Raw genomic sequence first — 18860 nt, 5'->3', positions numbered from 1 at the left:
AAGTTTAACACACGTCTATTGTACAGCAGGGACGAAAGCTGTCAAAAGAACATTAATTGTATTCAATAACAAACTGCCAATTTAAACAAAATAGAGTAAAGAATACGCGCATATACCCCGCTGTCACTTTACTATTTACCATTTATACTTACGTCGTTTCCTTTTATTTTTTACATTACCATTTACGAGTACGCCGCTGGAAACAGACAGAGACGCGACCTCGTCCCGGTGCTGCCAGTCAGACCAGAAGGGGCCACCAAAGTCGTGGAGGGTCAAGCGAGTTCCCAGTTGACTCCCAAACTTTTCCTTCACTCCCCTTCGGCCATCCCCACCGCCCACTTCGCCTCCCCTGCCCCCCGCGCCAGCGCTCCCCTCATCTCCCTCCGCCGAAGCTCGCCACCCCAGAGAAATTTCTCCCCATCAGCCCCGCCGTCGGCTTCTTCTCCCCCGTCGCACTGGACTGGCGTGGAGTCGATTCGGTAGGTTTGCTGGCGACGAACCCTAACCGGCTCGCGTTCTGTTCGCGGTAATCCGAGTGTTCATTTTTCTCCAAGGCGTTCAGTTCAGTTTCTTGCGGGCTCGCGTGGCGGCTGACCTTCCAAGAGGTTCGGCGGCGTTCGGCTGGGCATTGAGGAACCATGCTCAACGTCAAGTCCGAACCTGCAACTGCAATGGATGCAGTGGGGTGAGTCGATTTTGCCTTTTATTGTCTGAAAGCCGCAATGTTCTTTGTGCACAAGAGCACATCATACCATTCAGTTTTATGGTTTTACTCCAAATTTGCCTGTCCACTTCAGCATATGGAGTTCTCTAGAGAACGAGAAGGATGCCATTTTAGACTTCATGCCTATGCGCTTTATGTTTTGTTCAATTTTGATCCTTCAGATGTACATGTACATGAACCCATGCTGGATAAGTTAATTCTTACAATCTTGGCTAGGTAGGAGTAACATGGTGAGTGAGGGTAGAATACATTGCTGTCGGTTGTAACGAGTGTCTGTCAGCCGTTGGACACGGTTTCATTCGTGGCTGGTTGTTTCGGCCTACTCTTAGGCTTCTAATTTATATTCGTTCTATCAATGCATTGAGACGCAAGCTCTGCTTTTGCTCGGGAAGATGGTGAATTGTTTGCCTGACAATAAATTAGAATTCAGATGTACATAAACCCATGCTGGAGAAGTTAATTCAGATGTACAATTATACTCTCATGCTCCTCAATTTTGATCCTTCAGAATTCAGATGTACATAAACAATTGTACATAAACCCATGCTGGAGAAGTTAATTTTTACAATTTCGGCTAGGTAGTAGTAACATGGTGAATGAGGATAGAATACATTTCTGTCGGTTGTAACGAGTGTCTGTCAGCCGTTGGACGCCGTTTTATTCATGGCCGGTTATTCCGGCCTACTCTTAGGCTTGTAATTAATATTTGTTCTATCAATATATTGAGATGCAAGCTTTGTATTTTCTCGAGAGAGAAAAAAAAGAGTAATACAGTGAATTGTTTACCTGACATTAAATTGTAAGCGCAGATTATTTTGAACACTAATGATATAGTTGTGAAGTTGAATCTATCTTCTGAAAAAGGACAGCCTGCATTTTTGCTCACAGATACCATTCTGTAGGTCTGTGCTGGACTTAGTTTCAAGTCACTCAGGATGTTACGCTTTACTATCATTTGAAATGGCATGTCGTTTCTTTTTTGCGAGTGGAAGTGTCATACTACTTCTTTTACGAGAAGAAGTGGCATATAACTTTACTAGACCTAGGGCTAGAATAATAAGGCAAAACAATGACAAAATGAAGGAGGCTTTGGTTTTTATGTTTCCGACAGTCATGTACTTTCTTTATATCCTAATTAACCTGAATATGCCACCTCTATTCCATCTAATATTTTCTTTGCCATAAATATTTGAACCTTTTCTATCGGGAATCTTGTGCCATTAAAAGTTTGAGACAAACTAAATACACATGGGCTTCGGAAAAGACAAATTGATACTTCCATGTCACCTCAGGACCAAAATGATCATGAATTTTGAACATCTAGATCTTAGCCCATCCTTGACAGAGCACAGTTACTCATTTGTTACAGACTTTATCTTCTGCTTGTTGTTGCTGTAAGAAATCATGAAATATGATAGTAAGTTCTTTGCCTACTCATGTGCAGTGAACCGGAAATTGAGGAGCATGAACAGAAGGTAAACAGATACCAAGCTGAACTTGCAGCCCGCATTAAGGCCAAATACTTCTCTAATAAGGCTTCAGACGGAGGTACTTCTTAAGTCTTCAGCTTCATGCATTAAATAGATTCACCTTAATAGATGTATATAATCACCTAGTATTCTGAACTTTCTAAAACTTGTTTTGATGTCAGATAGGTTGTTATTTTCGTCTGATATTGTAGCAGTTGTCATTTGTTCACAATGCATCAAATTGCTTTCAGAAAAACTGGATGAAATAAGCAAAAGGAATTAAACCTCGTACTTGTATTGTTTAAGTTTTCTTCAGTGTGGGTCAGGACAAATCCTACATATTAGTTGCTATCTGCTCCACAACTAAGTTAAGAGCAGAATTCTATTGCAAATTTTACTCAAGCCTTGTGCGAACAGAGCTCCATACAATTAAGCACACAACCTCTGCGTCAGGCATCGTATCTTGATAGTAGATCTCGAACTATGATGGTGTTTCTATTTATGTATTTTCTAATGTACGACTTCCAACTATGTAGAGGTAGGGTTGATTTAAGCTCATCTGATTTCGAGTGAGTTACTTGGTTCATATTGTAAATGAAAAAATATTGCCTGTCTTGTTGTTTATCTGCCTGGTAATAGGGAAATAACTTGCGCATTTTCATTCACAAGTCAGCCAGATATCGATAACTGAAAATCTAATGGGAGTACATGATTTTGAAATATCTCTATCTGAAGGTCATATTTTAATTGTTAAATTAGCTAACTTACTACCAGTAATCCTAAGTTTCAACAAGTCAAGAGCTATGGGTCCGTGGCTATGTTTTTTGCCAATGAATGATACCCCCCACATGATATTTTGCATATATGGTATGAACTTTGATTGTAATTATTTATGCACAAGCACATGCTATATTTGATCTTCATGCCTAGTTTGTCAATCTATATTGGCAATGATCCATTGTTTCTTAATATGGGGCCATGTGACTTAGCCAGCATTGTAGTCATGGTATATGGTCATTTGTAAATTGGCCCTTTTATATAACAAGTGATTTGATCAACATCTTGAAGCACTATGAATCTATGGTTATGGGAATATACTATTGAAAATTATTAACAATAGTTATGTACTTTATGTTCACATTTTTCTCAGCCATTTCCTTTTTGACTTTACATATACTTCACTAGTGTCTACTAGCAGACTCCTACTTAAATGAATTCTCAGGGGAAAATAGTATAGAAGTGACTTTATTGAATGGGACATCTCATTACTGAGGTGGTCTTTTAGGTCAATTTGCATGTTTGCATTTTTTTCAGAACTCGGTAGTGATCGCTAGTCTGCAAACTTGTGTAAATGACTGATAATTGTGTTCAAATTTTCTTATTATTATTAATTATATGCTGGTCCTTTTTGCTGTTAGACCGTGTCAATGTTCAGTTCCTCATATTTGTTTTGTTAATAGGAAAAATCTTTGAAGAAGAAACTATTGTTGAAGGCGAAACCATCCATTCAAGCAGGTGCGTTTCCTGTGTGCTTTTGTGTAAATGTCTCAAATTTGAATAAAACAATCATCTCCTTTTTCCGTTCTTAGGTGGCCATGCACAAGTTCGTATGCGAACCCGGTAAATTTTCTCCGAGAGAAGAACAACCATGAGAGGAGGGATTCTCCATCTTCAGCAGCAGATTCCTCTGCCAAGAACGATTCTCCATCTGTGGTAGCTGAAGCCTCGCCAAAGAATAATGCAGGTGTTCCGGCAACAGAAAACAATCTAACACCTGCCAAGAGACAGGCATCCAAGGAGACCTGATGGGATAACAGTAGGCTGGTGGGTCGTTGTACGTTCTCCAGTCTGAAGACGTGCAACAACCCGAAGCATGCAAGTATCATGAAATAAAAATCCGTCCAGCAGATGTATGTAGGCGATGCTTGATTCATTTCGTCGAACCGGTTTCAGCGTCTGTTGGGAACAGTTTTTTTGTCTTATGTCTCAAGGTATATGCTACCTGAAGCTTGTTTTTTTAATAAAAAAACTGCCCTGCTTGTTTGTAGGCGATGCTACATTCATTTCATTGAATCTGTTTCAGCATTACCTGTTGCGAAGAATTGTTGTATTTTGGATATGTTATTTGGTTGCTTAGTATTTGTGATAAAACATTAGCCAGCTGCTACTCTGAGTATCAATATGCACTTTGAATTAAGTTTTGCGGGTATCATGCTGTGTTATCCCTCTGGCGGTGAGTGGGGAGAAACCCTAAAACCGCTGCCACCTTCCTTTTACGTCGGGCCAGCTCTAGGGAAGCCGGCGGCACAGTGTTTCCCTGTTGGTCGTTTTCTCCAACTAGCGTGGTGGCCTAGGACGCCCGAGGTCACGAAGTGGAGGTGCACCTCCGGGCCGCGTCCTGGTTCAGCTCTCGGGGCAAGACTGCGATGCTGTGGGTTGTGCTCCGACCAGGATGTGAGGAGCTCCAGGCTCCAGATATCTGATGGTGGGGTGCTTCCATTCCATGATGTTGTCTCGACTGTAGGTGTGCAGCTTCTCTAGACGGAAGTCCTACTCGTTGCTAGTGATGACAAGGCCCGTGGGTGTTATCATATTTCTTTGTTGAAGGTGTCATCAAGGAGATTCGCCCCCTCTCCCGTCCTCTAGTTCTAGTCTTTGGGTGAAAACCTAAATCTGCCTTGTTGAATTGGCTTTGGCTACACCCTTGACGTTGTTTCTTTGATATAGAAGCATCATTTTGGAGATTAAGGGTTAGTTTGGTTGCCTTCCTCACGATTTCGTGCCTGGCCACAAGTGTGCCTGAAACCTGCCTGAGACATGTTTGGATAGTGCCCTGAGCGTTTGACACAATGCCTGGCCTGAAAAAGCTGTCATGATCATTAGCTTGGGCAAATACAGGCACCACCATTAGCCTGGGGCCAGGCGAAGGATTCCAAACGCCTGGTGCATGCCTGGTAACATATTAGTGTTAAAATATTCTGTTGGTACAGTTGGCTCCACAGCTGTACATACCTTTGACCCTATAAAATATTCCCTAATGTTTTTCAGGCCAGGACATCATCCAAACGTCCTCCCCTCAGGCCAGCCTGCCCAGGCATAGAACACATATGCTCCCAGGCCTATTCCAGGCACTGACTTTTTTCAGGCACGGTGCCCAGGACACAAACCAAACAAGCCATAAACCTCTTGACAGGAACACCTGGGTTGCGGCCGAAAGTGGTTGGTCAGGAGCTGGTGGTGATAAGGTGAGGGTGGTGTCTCCGGTGTTTGGGGCCGACCATTGGTTGTCAATGTTGGGCAGAGAGCACACTTGACATGTATGCATCGTTAGACGAATCAGGTTGGCCGCCCTCTCAAGATCGGAGCGACACATGTCCACCTTCTATTGGCTATGTCTTCTCTCTCTGGTGTCGATGAGGTCGTTGAACATGATTGTGGAGGTCTTGTCCTTTGCGATAGGGGCAGTGCTCTTCGGTGAAGTTGCAACGAAGTTGAAGCCGTCAAGGCCTAGACCCGGTTGTTAATTATTGACCGGAAGGTGTTACACGCCATATTCGCATATTATCAAACCGACTGGGTCACATGCTTAATGGTTAGTGGTTTGATAAAGTACTTGGAGATCATAGGAGAACGAGAGAAAGGCACTGAAAGTGTTATGAATGTTTTTGAAAATGTTATGGGAGTGTTTCGAAAGGCCCTAGAAGGTTTGAGAATATTCTGAAAGGGCATGTAACTTTCTCAAAGGTTCTAGAAGGTCCCTAGGAGGGGACCGCCCCTCCTCCAAGTCGCTCCCCTGTCCATCTATAAATAGAGAGGAGGGGCGGTCCCGAAAGACACATAATTCCAATGTTGTGCCTCTCTCCTTTGTGCAATCTTTCTCTCACGCCGGATGACAAAGTGTTGCCGTATCACTGATATGGTACACTTGGATAACAGAGGGGTCGTATGTTCGATTCTCGATTGGGGAAAATTCTCGCAGCTAGGAGGTAATACCTAGTTGCGGGAATCTGCAAATCTTTATCAACATCTACTTCATCTTTGTTGAGTTGTGTTGGTGAGACTGATCTATCCATACATCTTTATAGTGTTCCTGGGTGCGTTTGTATGGATCGTATTTTTTAATTTTGTACTATGTTCCCAATAAAATGGTATATTCCCCTTTTTATTTTTATTTTTTTGTTTTCCATGCACCGTAAAAAGGTGGGAATACAAGTTGCAGCATGATGCGCAGGGTGTGCTCCATGGCGCATCACATGCGTGCCCCGTTGTGCATCACAGGGGAGTACATGTTGCACTACTCGGGTGCACATGGGAGAACAAGGTGCACCCCGCATGAAGCACAAGTTGAACCCAGAGTACACATTACATTGTGCAGGAGGTACATGTTGTGTCGAGGAGTACAAGTTGTATTGTAATAGAAACACAAGTTGCAGTACTCGGGGAGCACCACTTGTAGTACATGGGAGTACAATTTGTTGCGGCATGAAGCACAAGCACATTACTTTGAAAGTGCAAGTTACACTACTCTGAAAGCATAACTTGCAGCAAATGGGACTACATTGCCCGTGGGGGAGTACCACTTTGTTGCAGCATGAAGCACAAGTACATTACAATGGGGCCACAAATTAGTTTTCGATGGAGCGCATAACGTCTAGAAAAGAGTTCATCAAAGCTTGTCAATATGGGATATAATTTCGGAGATCTCGATGTGAGGAATGCAACTATGAGAATAGTTTGAAAGCTCGGTTTAAGAGACATTTCATTTTAAAAATCAGATCTCACAAAAAAAATGTGCACGACACCCTCCCATCCTCCCATGGTGAAAAAATTCCAACAAAACTCTCTCATACCGACAACCAATGCAAATGTGCAACGTCATTTGCCATTATCGGAGTAATTTATGGGTAACCATTTTTATGGTGACTCTGGAGGTAAACCTTTGCAAGGTACCCCATAATTGAGGGTTTTTTGACAATTTTGTTTAGTGAAAGAGATGTCACACCCTATGATTTCATATAGTAAAACCAAATGGTTCAGGTGACAAACTACAGACATGCAGGACCACAAAGGAAACCAACCTAATTACAATCATTTAGATATGAGGGTCTAGATATATATAGCAAAAGGACCAGGCATGAACAACTCCAAGTCTCAAGCCAAGATAGGCTGGATCCCAGACTCTAAACCACCAAGGATTACACTAAACAAGTATGGTAGAAGAAAAAGCGAACTAAAGCATGCATGAAGAGACATCATACATTCGAAGCAACAAGAGGCACCCTAAAAGGGAAGCACCACTGGAGATCAGCCACCAATCCTCAGAACTCCTGGCCGCAACCACTGCGAACCATGATACACCTCATTTGCTACTCACTTGACGAGTTTTGCCCCAAGCGGCATCTCCCTTTCTCCTTCCACCTTTATGTGCAAAATGGACCAATCTGCAATCCAATGACAAATCAGGTTTACGACTGTCATAGATCACTAATCAGTTTCCTCTGAAATACAATGTCATTTCTACGTCTATATATAGTACATAACATTGTTGGCAGAATTACCCTAGTGCAGGCTTGTTTAACTAATATTGCTCTTTTCATGATGTTTTTCAATCCCGTACTTGTTGGGGTTAGAAAAAGCATCGTTCAGCAGCCTCCCTTGCCAACATCAGCATCTACTCATTTTTTATTTATTCCTAACATTAGACTGACGTAAGCCTAAATATTTCACATGAACGGAACCCAACTCGCAAGTAAAAAAATCTTGATACAGATCAGATTTTTCAACGGTACCCTGTATAGTCAAAACTAGACATTTGATCAAAAGTTTTTTTACAGCTATGGTCGAGTAGATCATTATGAATGCCCACAGCTGCGCAAGCGGCCCAAAGGGCCACAACCTAGCAAGAAACAGTTGCTCCCCCCATCTCCCAGCGTTGTTCGATCCGCCCACCGAAATCACTAATTAAGGAATACTTGTTGCAAAAAGCACTTCACTTTCCCAAGTCGCGACAAGTGGCGCACATGTAGCACGCCACTTGTCGCAACCTGGGAGCTTTCCCTTTTTTCATAGATCCGTTTATTCAAAACGTTTTATCTCTTAAACCGTGCGTCCAAATCTCGAACCGTTTTCACCGTTGAATTCCTCGCGTCGAGATCTTCAAAATTAGATCCCATGTTGATAGGTTTTGACGAACTTTTTTTTCACAAAAAAACGGACGAAAAAAACCGGGCGAAAAAACCGGACCGGGAGCATGGTTTTTTCCCTGTCCGAAAGAGGCACGTCCGTGCCTCTCGCGAAATCACAATCGTGCCTCTCGTGGAAGCAAAACCGTGACTCTCGTGGAAGGAAAAAAACAGAAAACGCGTTTTTTTTTCGTTTCCGAGAGGCACGGCCGTGACTCTCGTGAAAGCATAACCGTGCCTCTCGCGAAAGCAAAACCGTGACTCTCGCAAAAGAAAAAAAACAGAAAACGCGTATTTTTTCCCTTTCCGAGAGGCATGGCCGTGACTTTCGAGAAAGCACAACCGTGTCTCTCGCGGAAGCAAAAGCGTGACTCTCCCGAAAGAAAAAAAATAGAAAACGCGTTTTGTTTTTCCCTTTCCGAGAGGCACGGCCGTGACTCTCACGAAAGCACAACCATGCCTCTCGCGGAAGCAAAACCGTAACTCTCATGAAAGAAAAAAAAACAGAAAACGTGTTTTTTTTCGCTTCCGAAAGGCACGGCCGTGACTCTCGCTAAAGCACAACCGTGCCTCTCGCGAAAGAAAAACCGTGACCTCCGCGAAAGGAAAAAAAAAGAAAACGCGTTTTTTCGCGCAAAAAAAATTCAGAATTTTTTTTATCGAAAAGCTAAAAAAGACAGAGGGAAACCAAAAAAAATCGTTTAAAAAGCCGAAAACACGTGCGGAAAAATAAAAAAAAAAACAAAATCCGTAGGAAGCGTCCAGAGCGCGACACGTGGCAAATGGCTGAGAGCGCGCCAAGTGGCGCTGATCGTTGCGAAGCTACCGAAGGAGCGCTCGTTAACTAGTTGCTCCCCGCCCACACCTACAAACCACGTAGCCGCCAGGCACCCGATTCCTAATAGCAATCGCCTACGTGCGACAATAACAGGCCGGCCCATTTTACCGCGCGTAGGTTCGCTTGTTCCGGCTCATAGCGGTCATTGTAGGTCTGGTTTACTACTTTTTTATTTTTTTTCTTTCATGTTATTTGTCCTTTCACCGGTTTTCCTTTTTTTCATTTTGTTTTGGTTTTCTTTGTTATGTCATTGGTCTTTTATTTCTTTTGTTATAATTTGGTTTTTTTGTTTCTTTCTTGTTTTTATTCATTTTTTGTTGTTCCTTTTGTTTCTTTGTCGGTTTTATTGCATCCCCCCGCCCACCACACACACACACAATTCTTCCTTTTACTCAATACATAATGTACATTTGTAGAGCACATGTGAAACATTTTTATGAAACAGTTTGGAAATTTTTTCAAATACATTATGTACATTTTTTAATAGACAGTAGCATTTTTTCCAAATACATGTTCTATATATTTTAATAAAAATAAAAAAAATAACAAACAAGTACAAATTTTACATTGTACAAACATTTGTAAAAATGTCAAAACATTCTTTTTTGAATCGACAAATTGTTTCTGTAAACTGTCACGTACATTTTTTTTTAATCATGCAATTTTTCTACATTCTTTTTTTAATGTCATAAAAAAATTAAACTCTTGAACATTTTTTAAAATGGTTTGCACATTTTTTTAATGTACAAAACACTTTTTTAATTAGTCGAATATTTTTTGTACATTGTATAAACATTTTTCTAAAATGGGCCAAACATTTTCCGTACACATGATTAACATTTTTGCATACATGTTTAAAAAACTCAAATGCATGATTAACATTTTTGAAAAAAATGTGCACACCATTTTAAAAGGAAAATATAAGGAAAAAAGTTAAGCAAAACCGGAAACAAAAATATGAAATAGAACCGAAAAACAGGGTGACGGCGGCAGGGGGGTCACTGGGCGAAAACTTACGTGTCTCTACGGCCAACAAGAACACAAGACGACGGTGGAAATGCGCGAGGAGCAGAGCGCATGCACGGCGAGAAGATTGTCCGATTCGCCGTCGCCTTCGCTGGGGGTTTGCGATCGTACCGCCAACCGGGATCGAAATATAAATCGCTGCACGAACGGCCCAACCTCCAACAGTCGAGTTAAAGAAAAGGCGTCCACGGGACCGCCTTGCGCCAATGTTTTCGACGTGTGCAGGCTGCAGGCACAGATGTATGTAATCGTGTAAATGGGATGCAGCGCCCCCTCTCGTTGGAGGAATCTGATCATGAACGTGCCAAAACCCCTTGTCCTGGCAGGCAGGAAACCCCTAGCGACGACACGACACCGGCAGAGCAGAATACACGCACCCCCAAAGATCGACCTGCTTTTAGTAGCAATGTGCTGTGGCTTGTGCGCGCCCGTGCGCGTAGCATTGTCCGCTTCGGCGTCAGCTACATGCGCTGGGCGCCGTACGACCGTGCATGCGAGTGGATCAACGAACACGCTACGCTGCGCATAGGAGGACGAGGTAACTCGATGGCTAACATTTTTGCTCGCCAGGAGCACCGAGCTAATCAGCGGAGACGTTTCATCATTTTACCATTCTTCCGTATACAGGTGGAGGTTTCCGTCCAACGTTTGAACACCACCCGCCCCCCAAGTTCTAGGACTGATCCTGAGCATCGAAACGGAGCAACACAAGTCACACGGAACAAATTCTACCCAACACAAACCCCCCGCATTGCATCATGAGACGAGATATCCTGCAGCAGCAGCAGCAATTCATCAGCTGCTGCCACCGCCTCGTGCGCCACACATAAATGCAGACAGAGCACAATTCCCATCCATTCCACGCCACAGGATTTCATTTCTCCCCGTGGGGCTGCTCGGCCCCCTTTTTCCAGTTCCAGCCCCGAATACAACAAGAACACGCCCGATCCATCCATGGATCGATTTACACACGGCCACGCACGCACGGCGCAGTTAAAGGCTCCAGCTGTGCACTGCACGCACGCACGCACGGGCGGCAGCAGCAGCGGCAGCAGCTTCAGTGGTCATATTGCTCGTGCATGTGGCCTCTGCTCTGCTGCCCGTCCCGTTGGCGGTCAGATGATTGATGGCTAGGCCTAGGCCAGCTAGCTGGACAAACAAACTCGGGCCGGGTGGCTCTTCAGGAGGCTGGCTGGCGATGGCATCAATCACATTTGGTAGGCGTCCTGGGACGGCCTGATGCTGAGGTCCTGCGAGTGCGAGTGCGAGGAGCCCATGGACGGGTACGCCATCTGCGCAACGTGATCGCTGAACGGGCCATTCAATGCGTGGGCCATCTGCGCGATCCAAACAACAAAACCAAACGGAAACATTATCAGCAAGCAACCAATCTATAGCTTCAACGTGTTAGTAATTCATCATCCACATGTTGTTTATGCATGAGGCTGCCGCACACGTTAGCTATGTAAGCATGCATGCACGTACATGTTCAAATTATTCATTTCATACTCCTACTGGCCAGGCCAGGCCAGGTGAATGGATCTAATAGGCTGCTAGCTGCTAGCCTACAGGCATAGGTCTCGGTCACACTATGGTCTATCTAGCACATTGGTAGGCTGTGGATCTTTGGGAGCTGTTGACTCCCGAGGTACTATAGTTTTGGGGGCAAATTAAATTGTTTATCTTAATGAGGTGTGTCATCCTCTACCTCGTTGCTGGAGTAACTAAACACGGTATGCATACCAGTATATGTCAGTCGTTGAAGAGACGCTAACCTGTGAATGGGATCCATCTTTTGCTCCTAGTTGCGCTTGCATGATTCTTCTGAACACGTCCGAGTTCGCCATGGCGGCGGCGCCTCCCTGCATCAGCCCCGGCTGCGACAGCTGCAGCTGCGGGTGCATCATCTCCGGGGAGAATCCCATCGACGAGGAGGACACCCCAGGGAAGCGAAGAAGCTGTTGTTGACAAGGGACCGTTGGGCATGCATGGTTAGTTCGACACTCCTTGAAAGCAGGCAACTGGTTGTGGAGGGAATTCATATATAAGCGATGATGCTCTTACATCCTTTGAGAGAAGCCCTTCTATGTTGAGGTCAAGCCTCGGGTTTACTGTCGCCAGCTTCATCGATAAGAACTGCAGATTGCAAAGGGAGTGAGTGTCAAAACTCTGCGGTGGTTTACCATCACTGACGTGCCAGTTACTAGAACACACTACTGATCAGTTATCTGTATCCACTGATCACTGAAATGCTAGTTACTAGAGCAAAGTACTCAGTTATCTGTACCCAGTGATCACTGACATGCTAGTTACTAGAGCAAAGTATTCAGTTATCTGTACCCAGTGGTTGTACTTCTTCCCTTGCACCTGACACGCAGTATGTTCAAAGCTAAAATCCTACTAGTATGCTCAGGTTGCCTAGATAGATTCTCAGACGAATTGTTGGTCGTTACCTCGACTTGTCTTTGCAGGGACTGAACATAGTTGATGATCTCGTCGAGCATCACCGCCTTCCCGGTGACCTGAATTCAGTCCAAGACACAGAACATCCTTTACATTTTGCTACGAAATACTAGGACTGATCAGAAACACGTAACTTCTTTCGGTGGAAAAAGGAAGTACCTTGCTGCAGCCGGGAACAAGGTCCTGTAGAAGCTTCATCCTCTCACTGATCTTCTCCCTTCTCAGCTGCACAAAGGATAAAAACATCCATGGTTTCAACACCACTCGCGTGCTCAAATGCATACATACTGCATCCATGCTAATCAAACGAGGAAGCGGTGAGCAAAATCTGTGTACCCTTTCAGCGAGGCTGTGGCTGTTGGTTGCCTGCCCGCGCCGGGCTCGGACATGGATGTAGTCCTCCTTCTCGGAGCTCTCCTTGGCACCCTTCCCCTTGGACTTGCCGCCGGTCGTCGTCCCCGTCGCCGGGCTGCTCTCCTCGCCTTTATCTTTGCTCTGGGCGCTCTCGTTTGCGGAGTCAGCGGCCACGTTGGAAGACTGAACCTGATCACCTCCCATCACCTGAATGAAGCACAGGCTCGTTCTTGAACACCTGACTAAAGTACTGAACTGAAGCTGGAAACACGATGAACAACAGGCAGTATATACCTCGCTGGGCCTTCTCCTCTTCTTGGAGTCGGACCCTTTGGACGAGCAGTCTCCGCCGGCTGCCTCCGAGCTCGGCACGCCGCCGCTCCCGGCGAGCTCCGGCTCGGCCTTGTCCCCGCCTTCCTTCCTACGATGATCCAAGTACCCCTCCCCGAAAGCGCTGCCCATGTGCTGATCGCCCGCGCCGCCAAAAGCGCCAGCACCCATCATCCCGCCACCGGAGCCAGGACCGACGAAGCACGACGATCGCGCGGCCCGCTCGATGAAGCCCGAGTCCACCGGGAAATGGCCCCCGAGGCCAGGCGGCGGGAGGAAGCCGGGCACCGGCGCCAGGAACCCCGCGCCGTGCTGCGAGGCCGCCGGCCACATGCCGGACGCGAAGGAGTCCATCATATGAGGATGCTGCTGGTGATGGTGCGCCGAGAAGCCGCCGCCGCCGCTGAATTGGCTCTGCCACTCCACGGGGATGCCGCCGCCGGGGCCAGAGGACCCATTGCCCTCCATCCCTTTCTCGCTGCTCTCGTTCATGTCCATGGCTCCTACCTAGCTGCCTGCTCCAACAACAAGCGTAGCAAATGGATTCCTCCGCTGGCCGAAAGAACCCGAGAGGCAGACGAGAGGGAAGACGAAGTGCTCTGGTCGGGCAGGGCCGTATGGGCAATGCGATGGGCAAAAGCTCTTAAGGCAGCGAGGCTATGGACAGAAACGGCAAGAAAAGGAGAGGCGGCCGCTGCAGATTGTGGCGCTAGGTGTGCCGGCGAGAGGCGTAGGAAGAAGATGAGCTAGGAAAAGAGGGAGACGCATAGACCATGCTTACATAGCTAGAGGGAGAGTGTGGAGGCAAAGGCTTGTGGCATTTGTAGGACTACACTGCTAGTACTACTACTAGTTCTTCTTGACCACCACCACCACCAGAGGCCCTACTAGTTTCTGTGCATGGTTAACCAGAAAGAGAGAGAGAGAGAGATTGGGGCAACAAACCGCTTTAGCCCTCTGCTCCTCCTCCTCCTACTCCTAGTCACAAACTGGGCACCACCGCCATCCACGGCCAGTTTTTTGTTTTGTTTAACAAGCTTTAAAATGTGTTAGGGCACCTTAACCGTCCCCGCTTTACCTTTCCTTTGTTAACAGCCCTTTAATCATGGTGTTTACCTTTGCTTTCCTTCAGTTACGACCCCCTCCGCCTGGGTTACTTACTTGCTCGGCATCGCACCGCACCGCACCGCTCATAGCATAGCAGGAGCAGAGGAGAGGAGCAGGCGTAAAGAGGCATCCCTGACATTGCCAACCCTCGCAGGCATTAGTTTATGCTCGCTTTCTCAAGGTGCCTGCCTGGCTGTAAAACTTGTGCACCCACCCCGCTCATCATTATTTGACTGTTTGCACTTCTTTAATCGGGTGGACACGGGCAATTATTTACACGCCCTCCATGATCGCCATCATTAGTTTTTTGCTCAAGGGAAAATTGGTGGTCAACATTAGGAGGGGCTGCGATCGAGGCCTCGCCGTTTTGCCCCCCACGGCAAAGCAACGCCGCTTTCGTTTCGTCCCATTTCATTTCACTTCATCATTGATAGGGTTTAGGTGAGATTTGTTTGGGCTTTCGAGCGGCGTAGGAAACTCATACTAGGAATTGTACTAGTGTTTCTTTTTCTTGCGAAATTCAGAGATGAAAATAATGAAACCTTTGCTTGATTGATTAGAGGAGGAGTCGCGGTCTGCCCCGGCTGCTGGAGATGCTTTTTCTCGCAGGGCAGAGTTGAGATTCTCCTAATCTCAATCTTTCTGTGGCTGCAGTAGGATAAAAACAATTCGTTAGCCTCGGGGTTAGCGAAGGCTCGAATCTAGCTTTAGATTAGTTAAAGCCTACCACCCATGCAATACTTTTATTCACTCCAAACACGCTTTTGCCCCCCCTCCCCTTCCCCTTCCCTCCTCCTTAAGCTTTCAAAATCCGGGCTTAAGAAAAGCATCAGCAAGGAAGGAAGCAGCAACCATCTGCGCTGATTAACACTGCAAGAAGTGAACTGCAAGTTATTCCCCTGCACTGCAGCTAAGCTTACCTCCTCCATTCCTCTTTATCTTTCTACTCAGCGCAGCAGCGTCCCTCCCTCGCTCCATGCCTTTCCCCTCCTCTTCTGCCTAACATTAGTGGAGCCATTAGTAAACTGTTCACCCCAAAGCGGGAAGGAGAAGATAAAAAGAATTTAAAAAAAGCAAAGGCACGTACGTACGTATACGTAGCGAATCTTGAGAGAGAAATGCCGGGCGGGCCAAAGACTGGAAAGGATACGACTTCAAACTGCCCAGGGCATGGACCACGAGCTGCTGCTGCTGCTACGTAGATAACAAGCCTCGATAGATAGATAGATAGATAGATAGATAGATAGATAGATAGATAGATAGATAGATTCCGAGACCAGTCCCCTCCCCAGCTTAGCTCTGCCTCCGCTTTTCTTTTTCCCCTCCTCATCTTATCTTTGAGAACGAGAAGGAGAGGAAGACCGTGAGGCAGCCTCGTATGGTAGACGGGGGTTGTGTTTTGTTAGGGTAGCCCCTACACATGGCCTTCGCCGTCCACGACCCGGTGTCCGCCCACACGCGCTTTGCCAGTCCTGTGCGCGGCAGCGCTGGCCGGGCTCGGCACAAGGCATTTACCCGTGCCATGCCATGCCACCCCCGTCGTGCACCGCAGTCATTGAGGAATGGAACTGGACCCGACCGCCCACCAGATTATCTTCTCCTGCATCATTATGCTCGCCAGAAAGGTTGCCGCAGATCTATGTCTCCCTTCTCCAATCATTGCCGCACAAATTCATGTGTTGCAGTACCATCCGTCCGTCCGTCCGTCCGTGCTCTCTCGCGCCAATGCGAGTGCGCCTGCATCGCATCACGGACGGACAGCGCGCGAGAGCAGCCTATCGACGGACGACGCGGAAGGGGCTTGCTGTCAGCAGGCACGGAGGATGAGCTGAAAACAAGAGCAGCGTTTTTGTCAACAGAAATAATTTAGAGCAAATAGGCGGTACTGATGTGATGAGAGTGACTACATACATGAGTTTAGGTCCTACATGTTGGCAGCAGGACAATCCATCCATCCGTCCGGTGTGAGTGAGAGCAGAGGATTGATTCCTGCAAACAAAAGAAGCTCCAACAAATAGCAGCCAAAGAGCTGTAAGTAAACAAATGGAATAATGTCTGCGCGAGATTAGCTGGCAATCGTCTCTTTAGCGGGTAAGTCTAAAGCTAAAATACACACCCCCTGCTAGAATGGGGTAAGAGTTTTGACATCGGATTCGTTCATCTCACAGAATCTGCTCCCTGTATTGACTATCCTGCTTAGCAAGTTCTGAACGGATGTCTTTTTTTCTTCCCAGGGAAAAAAATAATCACAGCTTTGCCTTTTGAAATTTGAGCATCATCAGAACAGCATACAGCAAATGATTTAGGTTTTTCATTAAGAGAAATTATCTATGATCCACAACAAATATAAAGGAAACAATCCACCATGCCTATCATAGTTTGTGCTAGAACATGCTACAAAAGTTTGTGCAGACACTTGCTATAAAGGGATTTGATTCGAACATGCTAAGCTTCCTCAAAGTAAAAGAAAAAAGAAAACGACCAAACAATCCACCATACCTATCATGGTTTGTACTACATGCTACAAAAGTTTGTGCAAACACTTACTACCAAGATGTATCGAGAAGCAAAGAGCACAAAAGCAGTCTTAACGGGATCATTACCAAGGATGAATGATTTGAGTTGAACATGGATGATTCGATTACATGGCAAGTTGGCCCATAGTATCTCCACATTGTGAGTACACCTCTGTGTTAATTCAGCATTTGTTCCCATGTGCTAGGGTACAGGATCTCTAATTGTGCTTAGGAAAGCGTATGTTACACCTTTCTGTAAACCATAAACAAAGCACAGTCCATGGCAAAGCCAGCTGCACGCGAGATGCAAGTGAGTATATTTTTGGTAAAGGTCGATGTTAGGTGAAACCTTCCTTGTGGGCTATGATTCATACAAAGCAGTAAATATTACCGATTATTCTAAACCCTAATTATGCATTATGGCGTACGCTAATGGTCTTATTATACTCTAGAGCAGTGATTAGAGCTACAAACTAGGGCTTAGGGTGCAAAATACAAAATGCATATCTGGGGAACACTAAAGAACTTCCCCCAAGAGGAAAATAAACTAATAGTGTTGATAAGGGCAGCAGGCTGTTTATTAAGGCCAACCTGTTAATGATTGGCGTGGAGCTAGGGCATTCTACACTATCATATAACATTATGTGCGTGTGCGTATGTGCATGCATGCGTGTGTATGTTGCCTTGTGTGAAGAGAGAGAAAAAAATCAATTTGTAATCATAATGTACCACATCTGGTCGCTTACTAATGCCGTGTAGAACTTTCTGGTGCCTAAGGGAACATATAATAGTATAAACAATAGCTATTTCTAATACCCCTCAACATAATCTTGGATGAATGCAAAACACACTGCTCAATTGTAGAGAAAATGTTATCTATAAATTGTCGAAATAATGGCTCAAAGACTCCGCACCAAAGTGGTCGTTTGTATGAAAGACAGCTTGGTTTGTCTTTGGAGTTCTCTCCCCTTTGCCTCACCCAAAATCAGATGCAGCAAGGCTTTGAGATAACCAGCGTCACACTATTGGAGATTCCCGTTCGATTATCAATCAACTAACATGTAAACTACCCATTCGAATGATAATTCACATAGAAGATAGAGCTACCCAGCTCTGTTCCTCTTAAGAATTCAGTTTCTTACAAATGTTAGAATGTCCCGTTTTACATGGGACAAGGTTGATTAGATTAACTGTTGTCCAGTCTCTCTAAGTCTGGTGTTATCTATAAAGCAATGGCAAACATCATATGATGTGAAGAGTGAAGATGTATGATGCTTTACATCCTTCCTCTTTACAATTAAGATGTCCTTGCAAAATATCACATACAGATGCAAATGTTAATATAATTGCAGAGATAAGAGTAAACATTAAATTTTGACATCTAAGAATTAAACTTTAAGGTTAGTGGCTTTGATGCAAACATGCAAAGTTTCGCTAGCAAAGACAACTACACCTTCAAGAATGTGATACTTACACCTAGGAAGCCTTCCTGTCAGACAGCACCCATGCTATAATGCCAAATAGGCATGCGTTTGCATCATCCACTGTCCTTCCGTTCAAAAGCAACTCCTACATCCACCAGACCACCAGGTAGTAATAACAAGAGCACGGTGGAAGTGATTACTTATATCCAATAGTGTTGATCTTTGTCCTCGTTACCAATCTCACTCTTTAGATGGTTCATAAAGTTAATAATTACTATCACTTGTGCAGAACGCTTCGTGTCTCTTCTGAAATCAACAACAGATAGCAAGGGAGATAATAAGAGAGAAGTGCATATTACACCCCTCAACTCTAGCCCTAGTCTAATATACAACCTCCAACTCCAAAACCGTCTAATCTGCAACCTCC

At 45.3% G+C, this 18860-nt stretch overlaps 2 protein-coding genes across 2 annotated transcripts; one reads left to right on the top strand and one right to left on the bottom strand.

Moving 5' to 3' along the window:
- The first annotated feature begins 280 nt into the window (after window positions 1-280).
- Window positions 281-4261, top strand: LOC125509642. The gene is made up of 5 exons (XM_048674658.1): window positions 281-479; window positions 555-685; window positions 2169-2272; window positions 3654-3708; window positions 3783-4261. Exons 2-5 carry the CDS (start codon window positions 639-641, stop codon window positions 3997-3999), a joined length of 423 nt encoding a protein of 140 aa, XP_048530615.1. The 5' UTR covers window positions 281-479; window positions 555-638; the 3' UTR covers window positions 4000-4261.
- Window positions 4262-11092: 6831 nt separating this feature from the next.
- Window positions 11093-18274, bottom strand: LOC125509641 (transcription factor bHLH49-like). The gene is made up of 10 exons (XM_048674657.1): window positions 16405-18274; window positions 15581-16321; window positions 15221-15492; window positions 13351-15141; window positions 13039-13263; window positions 12862-12927; window positions 12693-12761; window positions 12304-12375; window positions 12015-12197; window positions 11093-11576 (listed from the first exon to the last, which is right to left on the bottom strand). Exons 4-10 carry the CDS (start codon window positions 13882-13884, stop codon window positions 11448-11450), a joined length of 1278 nt encoding a protein of 425 aa, XP_048530614.1. The 5' UTR covers window positions 13885-15141; window positions 15221-15492; window positions 15581-16321; window positions 16405-18274; the 3' UTR covers window positions 11093-11447.
- Between the last annotated feature and the right edge of the window lie 586 nt (window positions 18275-18860).

The sequence above is a fragment of the Triticum urartu genome, chromosome 5 (genome assembly GCF_003073215.2).
Source record: "Triticum urartu cultivar G1812 chromosome 5, Tu2.1, whole genome shotgun sequence".
In the NCBI taxonomy this organism is placed as follows: Eukaryota; Viridiplantae; Streptophyta; class Magnoliopsida; order Poales; family Poaceae; genus Triticum; species Triticum urartu.
Note: the sequence above shows the minus strand (reverse complement) of the source record. Positions and strands in the feature narration are given on the sequence as shown.

What these genes read in the sequence shown, in the direction of transcription:
- LOC125509642 (XM_048674658.1), top strand. Translation starts at nt 639, where the DNA reads ATGCTCAACGTCAAGTCCGAACCTGCAACTGCAATGGATGCAGTGGG. An exon ending in TAATAAGGCTTCAGACGGAG is followed by an intron (nt 2,273 to 3,653) that starts GTACTTCTTAAG and finishes TTTTGTTAATAG; the next exon opens with GAAAAATCTTTGAAGAAGAA. An exon ending in GAAACCATCCATTCAAGCAG is followed by an intron (nt 3,709 to 3,782) that starts GTGCGTTTCCTG and finishes TTCCGTTCTTAG; the next exon opens with GTGGCCATGCACAAGTTCGT.
- LOC125509641 (XM_048674657.1), bottom strand. Translation starts at nt 13,884, where the DNA reads ATGGACATGAACGAGAGCAGCGAGAAAGGGATGGAGGGCAATGGGTCC. An exon ending in TTGTTCCCGGCTGCAGCAAG is followed by an intron (nt 12,762 to 12,861) that starts GTACTTCCTTTT and finishes GACTGAATTCAG; the next exon opens with GTCACCGGGAAGGCGGTGAT. An exon ending in CCCTGCAAAGACAAGTCGAG is followed by an intron (nt 12,376 to 12,692) that starts GTAACGACCAAC and finishes TGCAATCTGCAG; the next exon opens with TTCTTATCGATGAAGCTGGC.